The 14,910-nt window shown below is 33.5% G+C and overlaps 1 protein-coding gene across 1 annotated transcript in view; it reads right to left on the reverse strand.

Moving 5' to 3' along the window:
• The window catches only part of LOC144253356 (von Willebrand factor A domain-containing protein 8-like), a 243,155-nt gene that overhangs the window by 10,568 nt on the left and 217,677 nt on the right, over positions 1–14,910 (reverse strand). The window contains exons 21-22 of the mRNA XM_077795473.1: positions 1,245–1,324; positions 1,039–1,041 (exon numbers count right to left, since the gene is read on the reverse strand). Of these exons, the coding sequence (XP_077651599.1) occupies positions 1,039–1,041; positions 1,245–1,324 (83 nt within the window). The remainder of the gene's footprint in view (positions 1–1,038; positions 1,042–1,244; positions 1,325–14,910) is intronic.

Here is a 14,910-nt window from a genome sequence, read left to right on the forward strand (position 1 = left end):
TAAATAATGGGATATAATTTAATATTTGTGAGTTCACACATGTTGGAAAAAAACTGTGGAGCTACACTTTAGGATATTTAATCTGGCAGCCACATGCAGAATAAACTAAAAGGGGATTACTGTAACAATTTGTTTAAAAGAGTTTGGGAACCTGATTGGGCATCAGCATTAGAAAACAGAAATAAAAAGTGTTAGACTAATCTGAGGAGTTCAGCAGAGGTAGAAACTATAGGTTGGGCAACCATTTGAATAGTAAGAGGGGAAAAGAAAAATAAGAGTCCTAGGACTTGAGTGACTGTGTGAATGGTGACATCATTAAATAAAGATAAAAGCTAAAAATTCTTAAAACTCTTTCCCCTAGGGGGAGTAGGAGAAAATGCTCAATGAATTTAAATGTAAAGACTGTTTTTAATTAGCAAGAAATATAACATTATGAACTATAAGTTTTTCTGACTGCACAATTGTGATGAATGATTTTAAGGAAATAACACATCATTAAATAGGTGGTTTCTTTTACCACAAATATTTTATAAAGAATTGATGAGAGATTAAAAAAACCATTAAGGGTTATAAGTAAATTTTAGGGTATAAAAAGAAAACATGGAGCTCTTATCCTCAACCCCATCTCTGCACAGATAAAAGGAAAGTTGGGCCCAACCCAAATGACTTCAGGCAGGAGATCCTAGACTCACATCTCTGGGTCTGGACCACAGAGGTCCCATGATGGCTTACTGGTGCTGCAGTTGTGCAGGAGTTTGCTGCACAGGGTCACATGCCTGGCAGGCTGGGATTTCCCTGGGTCTCAAATGGGAAGCTGAGGACTGGATCCCCCCAGCTTCCTAAAACACTGATATTTGATTAGACAAAACCACTTTATTAGAATAAACCACCAATAGAAAAAAAACACTTTTCTAGAAATATTACCTAATTTCAAACTATACATGTTTGGAAACAATAGCAACCTTAAAAAAATTTTAGAAGAGAAATCAGTAAAGGACTTTTGTCATTCCCTAAATTTATGACTCTCTCTCTCCCCACCTTCTCTCTGAAAAGAGAACATAATCTTAGAAATAATATTTCCCAATAATTTACATTTAAATATCTGTCCCTAAAATAACACCTGAACAAGTGCATTCTAGTTAGTCTAAAAAACATTAGAATCTATGGGAGATTTCTCTACTTATTCAAAGGATGAAACACAGCTATCATTTAAAATATTTAAAATATTCATATGATTGGATTACTAACCAAAGGTGAGTCTTCGTACACAATCAGTCCATCTTTAACTGAAGGCTGAAGAGTAAGCGTTTGTACTGTGGTGTCCCTAAGGTGAAACCAACATGTTTTATAGTTAATAAGGAAATAAACCAATGTTTGATTACAAATAAAATACCACACAAGAGAAGTTCTTTTAAAATTTTGTTTCACCATCCTGCTTTTCTGAATAAAAATAAAAATAACAAGTGAAATTTCATCCAGCAATGGTATGTTGTTAAGTTAATATAAATTACAAGGGTTTGGGAATTAATCTAGGTTTATAGATTAATCAGGTTCTTCTTTTTCTTTTCTCCTTTATGATCATTTCATATCTCAGAATTACCTCATGAGGATGAAATAGAGAAATTTCAAAAAATGTTTTATATTATATATAATATTTATGTTACTTAGAAGTAATCTCAGCCAGGTGCAGTGGTGCATGCTATAATCCCAGCAATCCAGAGGCCAAGGCAGGAGGATCACAAGATGGAGGCCAGCCTGGGCAACTTCACAAGACCCTGTCTCAAAATTTAAAAATAAAATTTAAATGTAGCTACACTTGGGTTCATTCCCAGCACAGAAAAAAAAATTATAATAATAGGATGGGCAAGTTTGGTAATAATTGGCATGTTGACATGGTCAAATAAATAAAGCAAGTCTACAAATTATATGATATAGCCCAATTAGCTATCACTAGGTTCTAAAGCATGACTCACACCACTTCCAAGAACACTGAAGAATTACTTAATTGGATTTTAAAAATTTTGCTGGGTTTACAGCAATCCAATTTATTTTCTTAAGCCACTTTTTCCTATTTATCAAATGCTCCTTTAATTGAGAATCTTCAAAAGTATTGATAGTGAGTTATCTTGGTGTTGTAAGCCTCTTTCCTGATGAGATATAAGGTCTGTATTACTTATGGATATTTTTGTTAAACATGCACAGAAGCTGTAGGTATTAGGCAGGTTCAAAGACTTGAGGGGATCAATTTAATATCATCTCCTTCTATATATACTGTATTTTCAAAAAATAAAATACTACGGCCAGCTGGATTAAGTCTCAGAGAATTAGAACTACTATTAAAATATGAGTAATGTCTTTCTTTGGAATGATTCAAAGTTGTCTTTTCAAATGACCCTACCATTTAGTTAAAATAAAATGTGAAGTTGAAATTGTATGTGTAAGACATTACTTGGAATGTGAACTTCAAAACTTGGTGCTATAATATGCATGTGAAACTCACGCCCAAATGCCAAATTTTACTACCATCTGTGAAAATTGTAAAGTGTGTATCTATTTTTTTTTTAAAGTAATATCACATATCAATCAAAACCAAAGCAAATTTAACATAGCACTCAAATTTTTTTTAAAGCAAAACAAATTCAATAGAAATTAGTTAATTGCTTTGAGAGGCAGTTGGGGTAGCAGAAAGAGGACTCTAGAGTCAGAATAATCAGTAAATTTTCCTTCTGGCTACTTGTTAGTAATATGATCTTGGGTAAGTAATAAGATCTGCCCAGGAAAATTGCTAAAGGAATGCTTGGAAAGTCTGTGGCATAGTATGTGGAAGGCAGCAGGAGTATAATAACATGCCAGCTTTAGTCATTGGTTGTTATTGTTATGGCTCTTGAAGTGACTGAGATTTCCTGGCCCAACTTCTACTTTATCTTTAGACTTTTAGTATTAACAATACTTCTTCAAAGTCTCTTCCCTTACTCTTTGAAGACCAGAGTATGTGCTCTTGTTGTGTATTCCCTTTGACCCTTGATCTCTCCTATCTCAATCCTTAATATACTATATTGCAATTATTTATTTCAAGATTTATTTTTCTACACTGGCTAGAAGATCTAAAATATAGAACATCTATATTATCCCACTTCTGTCCCCAGTATCTAGATGTCTGGCTTATGAAAGGAATTAAATAAATATTTGCTGAACAAATAAAATATGATAAAAAGTAAAAAAATGAAACCTTACATTTTGATTTATAGTGCAGAATACAAATTTATTGGATGATGAAACTTTTTTTAAAAAAAAACATAAAATCTGGAACCCACTCTAGTAATTTTTGGGTTATATTAAGGCTGACTCTCTTAGAGGAAAGGAAGGGTCCTAATTCACCTCTATTAGAAAGCACAGCAATGTTCAGAAGCTGTTTGATCAGCCATGGAACTGAGAGTAGATGCTTTAATGTCTATCCTGTCCTCCAGCTGAGTTGAATTTTAGACTTACTAATGTAGACTTACTAATGTAGTGGGTAACTATTTTTTTTTTTAACCAGGGATTGAATCCAGGGGAACTTAACCACTGAGCCACATCTCCAGCCCTTTTCATTCTACTTTTAAAATTTTGAGACATGGTCTCACTAACCTGCTTAGGGCCTCACTAAATTGCTGAGGCTGGCTCTGAACAGGTGATCCTCCTGCCTCACTGTCCTGAGCACTGGGATTACAGATATGTCCCACCACACCTGGCTAGTGGGTATTTTTCACGTCAAAGTCCTTAATTATCAGGACCTACTTTGGTATGTTGACAATATAATTATTGACATTTACAATTTCCAGATTACCTGCTTTGTTTATACCTAGCTTGAAAGGATTTTTCCTCTAACTTGAACAAATGGTGATTGGTTTCTTTTGTTTATTCTCTTGGGATCTGGCCTACTGCTATTCCTGAACCTTCTTCCAAGCTGCTAACCTCATGACACCAGCCCTTAGGGTACTTAGAACCTGTCCCCATGATATACTGCTTCATACGCTTTACCAAAAATCCATTCCAAAGAATTATTCTTTTATCGTCCCTAAAAAATCAAATTAAAATATATCTAAAATAAAGCCCTGGAAAATGTTAAGGAAAGTGAAAATATGTTGTGACAATTTATTGGTATTTATCAACTTTTGGTATGGATTAAATATTTCTAGGACAATGTTATGATATACAAGCATCCATTTTCTCTACATTAATATTTATAAATTTACTGTTGGACATCCTGTATACTGCCTTTTGTTAACATATTAATTTTTAGAGTTTTGAACTAATGAAGAATAGAGCTTAATTAACTCACTTAAATTCACTGTCAATATTCTAGCAATGGAGAAGGGGGTGGGTAATGAAAGGAAAAAGATGTGTTCACACAGATTTTTATAGCAATATAGTGAATTTCTCACCTCAATTCTCATATATTTAATGGGTAACAACATGATACCTTCCAGGACCAAAAAAGAAAAAGAAACTCTTGCATCATTGTCAGTAGGAAGGAAATTCAGTGTTACATTAATAATTATAGTGCTTTACAGCAGATTAAGAACAGTAAATTCAAGCTGAATTCTAATTTTAAAGAGGCAAATAAAACTGCTCTATAACACTTGGATTCTGATAGCATACGACTTGTCAAATTAGATTTCTCAAAAGACTTTTGTGCTAGAAATAAAAACCATATGTTTGAGGGAACAAGCACAAATCAGATGATTTCCATAAAAGACTAAAATGAAGATAAATACAAATAGGAAACATGGTTTTCAGTGGAAAAGTCAGCAAGAAAGAGGAACTTATGGAATAAGAATGGATTTGTTCTCTTCTTATTACTGATCATTTCATCTGGCACATCAAAGAAAAAGCAGACTAGTAACATATGTGAAATGATACTGAGCTTAAAATTGGTTGGCTTGCATTTTGGATAGTTACCCTGATTATATAAGGGTGAAAAACAATATACTACCTTCTGCATAGTATATAATACAAGAAAAAAGACATCCTATAAACTATAAACTTCAACTTAGTAAGGGATAAGGTGTTTACTGTTGTTGTAGATAGCATATGCACAGACTCTTAAAGACACTGTGATAATTCTTTTTAAAAAGCATATCATTAAAATCATTGTTTTGCATTCATCAGCATCTTTAATAAAATATATTAATTCTCCACACAAAAAGCAATGACCTTAAGAAAATATTTTACTGCAAATTTTAATTCTATTTTGACTTGTTTCTCTCAAAAACATCTTTGAAATGCTGGCTAATAAAAATTTAGTCAATAATTTCAACTAAACTAAGGAGAAAAAAAGTTGAAACACACCTTTGTCATATTATTTTTAGCCTAAGGTTTAATAAAGAGATGGTTTTCAGTTACCAGTAATACTCGATGAATTAATTAGCTAATATTTGACATTTATTATCAGTTGTTCCTATTTCTTATGGTATTACAAACTACAGATGTCCATCAATTAAAGCCTGTGTCAATAAAGGACTGCTCAAAGAAATATCACATTAAACTCAAAAAGCTAAACACCCAAAAAACAAATAACCAAATCAATAAATGGGCCAAGGAATTGAACAGATACTTCTCAGAAGATGATGTGCAATCAATCAACAAATACATGAAAAAATGTACACTAGCAATTAGAGAAATGCAAATCAAAACCATTCTAAGATTTCATCTCACTCCAGTCAGAAAGGCAGCTATTAGGTATACAACCAACAATAAGTGTTGGCGAGGATGTGGGGGGAAAGGTACTCTCATATACTGCTGGTGGGACTGCAAATTGGTGCAGCCAATATGGAAAGTAGTAAGAGATTTCTTGGAAAATTGGGAATGGAACAACCATTTGATCCAGCTGTCCCTCTCCTCAGTCTATACCCAACGGACTTAAAAACAGCACACTACAGGGACACAGCCACATCAATTTTTATAACAGCACAATTCATAATAGCTAAACTGTGGAACCAATCTAAATGCCCTTCAATAGATGAATGGATAAAAATGTCACATATATACACAATGGAATATTACTCAGCAATAAAATAGAATAAAATCATGGCATTTGCAGATAAATGGATGGAATTTGAGAAGATAATGCTAAGTGAAGTTAGCCAATTCCCAAAAACCAAATGCCAAATGTTTTCTTTGATATAAGGAGGCTGATTCATAATGGGATAGGGAGCAGGAGCATGAGAGAAATAGACAACCTCTAGTATATAGGGTGGAGGGGTTGGAGGGGAAGGAAGGGGGCATGGGATAATTAATGATGGTTCACTGCTAACCAAAGTACATGTATGAAGACATGAATTGGTGTGAATATACTATATATACACCAAGAGATATGAAAAATAATGCTCTATGTATGTAATAAGAATTTTAATGCATTCTGCTGTCATATATAAATAAAAATTTGCATAATAAAAAAAGAAATGTCACATTAAGCTCTATTTTCCTTTTAACCTTGTGATTTTAATTTTTTTTTAAATTGGAGTTACTGATGTTCAATAGTAACTCACAATGATTCCAGATGCAATTAAAGTATGTAAAGACCAAGTTTTTGTTAAAATAAGGAAATAAAATTAGCCTCTAGAGAGCAAGCACAATCTGTTCTGAAATGTTGCTTGTAAAGTTACTTTAAACTAATATCTTCTAATTTACGAATGAGGAAAAGTTCTCAAAATAGTGTTTATTTTGAATATTATATTTTAATGAGTTATATTTTAATAGATGGATGTTTTTATTTCTTTTAGGAAGAAAGTTAATAGATAAACTTAAGAGTAAAGGAAGAAGGAAGATACAAGAGTTTCAAATAGCCAACAAAAATCTCCTTTATAATCTTCATTAAAATAAAGATGGCTATACAAGCACTCCATTCAATAATGTATCAAACATGAGAAAAGACAGAAGAATATAGATCAAAAGAGGCACCAGATATTTGCTTATTATTTTAAACAAACGGGTGATTATAAAAATAGAACTAAATGATACTTTTAGCAAATAAGATATAAGCATAATATATCTTATTATTGAGAAGTAAATACTTCTTATTGAGTAGTAAATACTTATCGAGAAGTAATATTGTCAAAAAGTAATTTTTCAAATGAAGAAGAGTTCATGACATCATCAAAATATTGTTTTAACAATGCTCATTAAAAATAAGTTGAAAGAAATGTAAAGAACACTAATAATCATTAATAAAACAGTGAGTGGTACTTAAGACAAAGGTGATGCAAACAAGTTTAATAATTAATTATTTACAAACATTCTGGTTTCTGTGCTGAATAGGGGCACATAACACTACCCTCTACCTGCAAATGACAAATTGATTTTCCCGAAAACAGGAAGAAACTTCCTTAGAACCTCAAACAGATACAGTCCTTGTTATGAGCAGTGCTGCCAACCAACTCAAAAAAAAGAAGACACAAAATAAGACTATGGTTACTGTCATGTTAGTTAAAAAACCAGCAGTGGGCTAAATTTGAATACTTTTGGTTTGATCAATCACTTACCCTCTCAAAGCCCAAGAGCTCACCTCTACCAAGGGAAATAACATAGAATATATGAGAGAATATTATGGTGAAAAGTAAGAAACATAAAAGGAAAAGGAAAAGAATGAAAGGGGGAAAGAGTATTATATATAAGCAGTGCTTTGAATGTCTTGAATGCTTTGAGGAAAAAGTTCTTTTAGAAAGATAAGCAAAATATTTTTTTTCTGGTAAAGTGCCTGAAAAAACTCCAGCTGTTAAAAAAGTTGTTTTGGAGATACATAGTAGTTTATTTAGTAGTAAATTACTCATCGCTAACAAGACAAAATGCAAAAAATCCTAACAAACTACAAAGGAAAGAAAGACGTTAGAGGATAATATTTATGGAAGGAAGTCTACTGGGATGCAGCACTTTGCAGTTCAGAGGTAGGTTGTTGCTGGGAAAGCAGGTAGAAATTAGCTACAGCAAAACAGTCACCAGCTAATCATTTCAAAACATGCTTAGTTTTCAAAATCTATTTATCTCTACCATGTCTCCTTAGGACTATTTTATTAACACTATTTTAAAAGAAATTCAATATTCAAAGCCATGATGATAAATCTTTTCTTGAATTTCTCTGAAAATCTTATCAGTTATTAAGTTTTTAGAAATAAAACAAATCTACTAAAATGGTAAAAAGAAAATTGTACTTTTTATTGTTACTCTGAAAACTAGTTTTCTGCTGGGTTAAGTTTCAGGGACTCAATATGATCTAATTTCTTTGAAGGAACTTTTCTATTTTCCAGAAAAAAATAAAAGGCAGTTTATAGGTCCTTTATCTGAATAGAAAAATGAGTATTTTAATTAGTTTTTAAAAGAGAAAAGAAGAATAAATACAGAAATACAAAGTTGTGTACACAGAGGCAATCAAAGGTGAGTTTGATGAATATTTTGTCCTTTGAATACATCTTTTTTTTTGGCTGGGTGGGGAGGATTGCCAGGGATTGAACCTAGAAGCACTCCAATACTGAGCCACATCCCCAGCCCTATTTTATTTCATTATTTGTATTTTTATTTAGAGATGGTCTCGTTGAGTCAGATGCTTAGGGTCTCGCCATTGCTGAGGCTGGCTTTGAACTCTGGATCCCTCTGCCTCAGCTTCCTGAGCAACTAGGATTACAAGTGTGCACCACCACACCTGGCTGGATAAATCTTTATTAGAAAATATACTACATAATAATTTATAAATTGAGTAACGAAATAAAAACGTAATAAAACATAAAAATTAGTAAATGACCATTTTTCATATCATGATATTCCATAGTCTTTCATTAAACAAATAATATTGAACATATAGTAATGGGGATTACTTTAGATACTGGAGGACTATCTGTGAACAAAACAGGTAAAAATTCCTTCCTGCAATGAACTTACATTCATATAGCATTTAAAGGAACTTATCATGTTAATAACATATTACTTTGAATTACAGAATGAACTATATTTTGCATATTAAGTACTAAAAGATATTTTACAACAGGCAATTAAATTGAAAGAATAAAATTAAAACACATTTTTTAAACATTCTTTTAGTTGTAGATGGACACCATATCTTTGTTTTATTTATTTATTTTTTTTTGTGGTGCTGAGGATTGAACCCAGCGCCTCATGCATGAGAGGCAAGCTCTCAACCACTGAGATGCAACCCCAGCCCAAAATTAAAACACATTTTTAATCATTAAGACAAATAATACATGATCCTGCTGCCATTAATGTCTACCAGAAGAGGAGTGCTCTCCACAAAGCTAGTTAAGCATGTCTCTTGGTTAATAACCCAATATATATATTTGGTGTAATACATATTGACTAAAACTTACAATATAAGTTGAATTTTTACATAATATTATTTGATATACTATAATCCATTCTTTTATCTTCATTTGCTTGTTTATCAACCTGGAAAAATTTACAATGCTATGGTTTTAAATTAACCAGTGTATAAATAAGTGAGTACTTTTTTTTTTTTTACAAAATCTATAAAGAAAATGTGGCTTTAATTTTTTATAATTTTCCTATTAGGTTTTTATAACAGATTCTCTCTTTTTTTCAGATTTATTTTTTAAATTAAATTATTTATTCTAATTTGTTATACATAATGGCAGAATGCAATTCATTTCATATTATACATATAGAGCACAATTTTTCAAGTCATTGATTGCACACAAAGTATTTTCACACCATTCATGTCTTCATACATGTACTTAGGGTAATGATGTCTAACTCATTCCACCATCATTCCTACTCCATTGCCCCCTCCCTTCCTCTCTCTCCCCTTTGCCCTATCTGAAGTTCCTCCAATCCTCCCATGTTCCCCCCACCATCGCCATTATGAGTCAGCATTCTCATATCAAAGAAAACATTTGCCCTTTGGCTTACTTCACTTCATATTATATTCTCCAATTCCATCCATTTACCTGCAAATGCCATGATTTTATTCTCTTTTAATAATGAGTAATGTTCCATTGTGTATATAACCAAAATTTTCTTATCCATTCATCTACTGAAGGGTGTCTGGGTTGGTTCTGCAATTTAGCTATTGTGATTTGTGCTGCTATAAACATTGATATGGCTGTGTCCCTGTAGTATGCTGTTTTTAAGTCCTTTGGGTATAAACCAAAGAGTGGGACAGCTGGATCAAATGGTGGTTCCATTCCAAGTTTTCCAAAGAATCTCCATACTGCTTTCCAGATTGGCTGCACCAATTTGCAGTCCCACCAGCAATGTATTGTGTGCCTGTTTCCCCACATCCTTGCCAACACTTATTGTTGTTTGTATTCTTGATAGCTGCCATTCTGAGGGCAGTGAGATGAAATCTTAGAGTGGTTTTGATTTGCATTTCTCTAATTGCTAGAAATGTTGAACATTTTTTCATATGTTTGTTGATTGATTGTATATCCTCTTCTGAAAAGTGTCTTTTCAGTTCCTTAGCCCATTTATTGATTGAGTTATTTGGTTTTTTGGTGTTAAGGTTTTTGAGTGCTTTATATATCCTAGAGATTAGTGCTCTACCTGATATGCTTGTGGTAAATAAAGATTTGCTCCATTCTGTAGACTCTCTATTCGCATCACTGATTGCTTCTTTTGATGAGAAGCTTTTTAGTTTTTAGTTTTTTTTTTTAGATTCTCTTTTAAAACAGAACTACTGCATTATAGGAAAGACAATATTTGCTGCTTTTAGCACAAAAATTTAGAGTTCACTTCAATCCTAGTATCTCTTCAAGACTAATTTTAATCAAAGAAGGAAAGGTACATGGGTTGGGGTTTGTCTTGCGGTACAGTGCTCACCTAGCACTTGTGAGGTCCTCAGCACCACATAAAAATAAATAAATAAAGGTATTGTGTCCAACTACATATTTAAAAATATATATTAAAAAAATAAAAGTTACAGCTATGTGAGGAATTAGAAGGCAGAGAACTAAAGCAGGCCCTAAACACATTTCCTTGTCATCTTGCATTTTACCTTAAAATTTTATGTAGGTTTTGAAAGCTACTCCATAATACATCCAATTTGTTTCAATATAAAAACATTTAAGTCACCACTGAGGATACAGCAACAAGAAGCTGTGGTTGTGAGCCAACACCTTCTGGAAACTTGATTGAACTGAAGATAGCTGACACTGCATAGAAAGTTCAGCATCTGGATGCTTTTTCTGTTCTGGTATCTATCACATTATTTCATGAACCCTGATTAAATGAGTGGTTATACACAGCAATCATTTTTCATTGATTTATGAATTATGTCAGGGTAATCACTGTGGCCAGTCTCCAGAATAATGCGAAAAGATGGTATGTGCAGCATTTTCTGACTTCTACTGGTAGACATTTCAACAACTGCACCTTTTAAAGTTTTCACATAGTTTATGTCATACTGAGACGGAAAAGTTCTCTTATCTCCTGAGCCATCTCTTATAATATCTGAGAATGAACCTAAGGATATTGTTCATTTGTCCTGTTCTCTTGTTTGAATTTAGGTATTACTGCTGTTCATTTAAGTAAACCAGAACATCTTTAAAACCACTCCAAAAAAGAGGTAAAGAAGTAAGAAGTACTTAATATATTGATGAAACAAACAAGGCATGTTTATAGGGGCAAAAAACAAGAAATAGTTTACTGCGCAATGCTATTGAAATACCAGTTCTCTCAATGAGGCCTTCCCTGGCCAATCTATTTAAAATTGTTAGCCCCTGACTCCCTTCCTGCTTTATTTTTTTTAATCAATATCTGACATAGGACATATTTCATTATCTCATTATCTCTCTCTCTTGCCAGCAACTAGAGCATAACATGAATGTTGCTTTTGTTCCCTGGTCAATCACTCAAGCTTAGAAAAGTAACCAGAGTATAGTATATATTTAATAATGCTGCTCAGATGGGTGCATTTCAGTCCCTTCAATCATATACCCTAAGGCCAAACTGTGTTATTAAAAGTTCCTTAAGCATCAAGTATATCTTTCCTCTGAAGTTTTTTCTTCCTTTTTCTCATTGCCTGACATACTTATAAGGTCCATTCCTTTTATGCTCAGATCAAATGTTCCCGACTCTTAGAAGCACCCCTTACTTTTCACTTCTACCCTACCAGTTGAACTAATAATTGTTCCATAGAAAGTACTCTACACTTAAGATGAACTTTAGCTGTTAATATGATTGTCTCTCTTGCTAGGCATAGCTGTTATAGACAAGAGTACAATAACATAATTTTTTATGCACCTAGTACCTATCACCATGTTGTGTACCTTGTAGGCAGCAAAAAATGTTTGCTCAAAGAAGGAATGAATGCATGAGTGTATTAAATAAACATTAATTATGTACTTATAATGTATAAAGCAGATTATTAGGCACAAAGTATTATACATGAATAATACAGACACTGCTCTTCAGGAAGTACACATGACAGATAGGGAGATAGATATAAGATAATTAAATCTAGTTCATGTCAGAAGTGATACGGGTTATAAAAACAAAGATATCAAAATAAAGTTCAATGTGAACTCAGAGGAGACAGTAACCAATTCTGACTGAAGAAGACATGATTCTAACAATAAAATCTGATTTTATCTGCCAGTGATGCGTAGAAGATACATCCAGGCATAGCATCAGTCAAATGTGGAGCAGTCTGGAGATACAAGAGAAGTTTTAGGGAACATCTAGTTACCCAACATGTCTAGAACATAGTTATGTGAAGGGGAGAGAGCTGGATAGGCAGGGTAAGTCCAGAATGTATGGAGTCTTAAATTTCATAGTTTAGTCTGACTCTCATTTCATGGAAAACATGAAGCCACTGGAGGACCAACCATCTATCCATTTCAGAGGGAAGACTTTCTGAATGGATGTCTGAAAGGTGGAAGAAAAAGGAAAAGACATTGCATTTATTCATTTGTTTAGCAAATGTTTATGAAACATTGGCTATACTCTAGACATCATAGTGGAAAAGGCAGTTGAAGACATATCCCTGCCCATAAGCTACCTACTGAGGATAGGAACATGTAACTGTGATAAAGACAGATATACTAGCAGAGCCTGTTCTATGTCAATAGCCCTAACCTTAACCATTAATAAAAGTCCTTTTGGAAAAGAAACATTCTAAAACTTATAAATATGGAAACCAAAAAAAATGACCTAACAGTGAAAAACAATATCTTAGTTTTTATTTGGTACTAATAAAAAAAACTTCTTGTTCTCATTAAAAATTAAAGAAGACTATTTGGGAGAAAGCAATGTGATTTATTCACTTTATTATTTTTGTGATTTAAAGTTCTAGCCCTAAATTCAATTGATTTCTATAGCTGAAAAACAGCTCACAAGGACACCTACATAGAACCAAATGACAGAAGGGCAAAACTGACTGCACCACCTAAAGCTCAACATGCAATTTTTCAATCTCATTTACCAAACACAGAAAGCTTTCTTTGCTCCCCACTTGCAAAACGTTTTACAAAAACAGTAACACAAAGAAAGGAAACATCTGCTTGTGAAAGAGAATGAGAAGGAAAGGTCTAAGAATTTTTCCTACTGGAAAAGACTTTGATTTACATTTTGAAGAAAAAGGTAGGACTTTTCCAGGTAGACTTGATAGGGAATTCCAAACTGCATATGTTAAGTTAAGGAGCCAAGAATATGTATGCAGAGCCACAGGCAGTGGATGAAGCCTAAGTGTGTGGGAGAGAACAGGTGGAAGCAAGACAAGTGAAACAGATGGTGTTCAAACTCAGGAGTATGGACTTGATGCTGCTGGTAATGGGAGTCACTGAAGGCTTCTAAGCAGGACAACAGTGATCAACTTTTTTTTTTTTTTTGGAACAATGTGGGGACATGGAAAGGAGATGGGGGTTAAGGTCTTAACCAAGAGGCTACTGCAATAGTCCAGAGTAGAGATGAGGAAAGGATTAATTCCTATTACTACCAAGCTGATACTAATGATTCTATTCCCACAGGGTTAAATCTAGCTAGTTCTGGTAATTTGGACTATTTACTAGAATCCTATTCAAAACTATCATTAGCCCAAGTTCTCACAACTCTCTAGTTATTTTGATCTGAAGATCTGTTTATTATTTCTGTTACAGATCCATCTTACATATTGGGTCAGTAGCCCTGCTGAGTCTCTAGAAAAGATAGTTGTTGAAATGCCAGAATGTTGCACTGCAAATCCCACCACAATTATATAAATAGTCATTACTGCCAAACTTAGCAATGTTTGAGCTCTATTTCTCAATTAATTTCCCATTTACTCTCTATCACATTACCCTTTAAAGTCGTGTACATCATTTTCTTTTCTTTTCAGAATGGGAATTGAACCAAGTGGTACTTTACCACTGAGCTACATCCTGAACCCTGTTTGTTTGTTTGTTTTTGAGATAGGTTTTTACTAAATTGCTTAGGTCCTCATTAAGTTGCTGAGGCTGGCCTCAAACTAATAATCCTCTGCCTCAGTACTCCCCACCCCTGCAAATCAGTGGTATTATGAGCATGGACAACTGTACCTAGCTATCATTTTCATTTTAACATTTTTTTTTCTATTGGTTACATTATTTTTTATTGTACACCTTCTCTCTACTAGATAGAAATCTTCATGGCAGCTGTGACCTTTGTCTATCCTATTCATTGGTAAGTTCTCCAGTTCTAAAACAGTGCTAAGGACATAACAGAAATTCAATACAGGGTTGATATAGTAGATGCTGTTGGTACTCTACCAAGATCTCCTTTATCAGCAAATGCACTCATCCTCCAGTTATTACAGCATTGACCTATAAATGCTTACAGCTAAACTCTTCTTCCCTCCACCGTGGGAGCTACCTCTTGGAGAAATACTAATTACAAGTGCTTCCTGCCCTCTCTCCCAGGGTGCAGCCCTTAACCAGTGACTTACTGATATGG

Source organism: Urocitellus parryii, chromosome 2 (assembly GCF_045843805.1).
Source record: "Urocitellus parryii isolate mUroPar1 chromosome 2, mUroPar1.hap1, whole genome shotgun sequence".
Taxonomy (NCBI): Eukaryota; Metazoa; Chordata; class Mammalia; order Rodentia; family Sciuridae; genus Urocitellus; species Urocitellus parryii.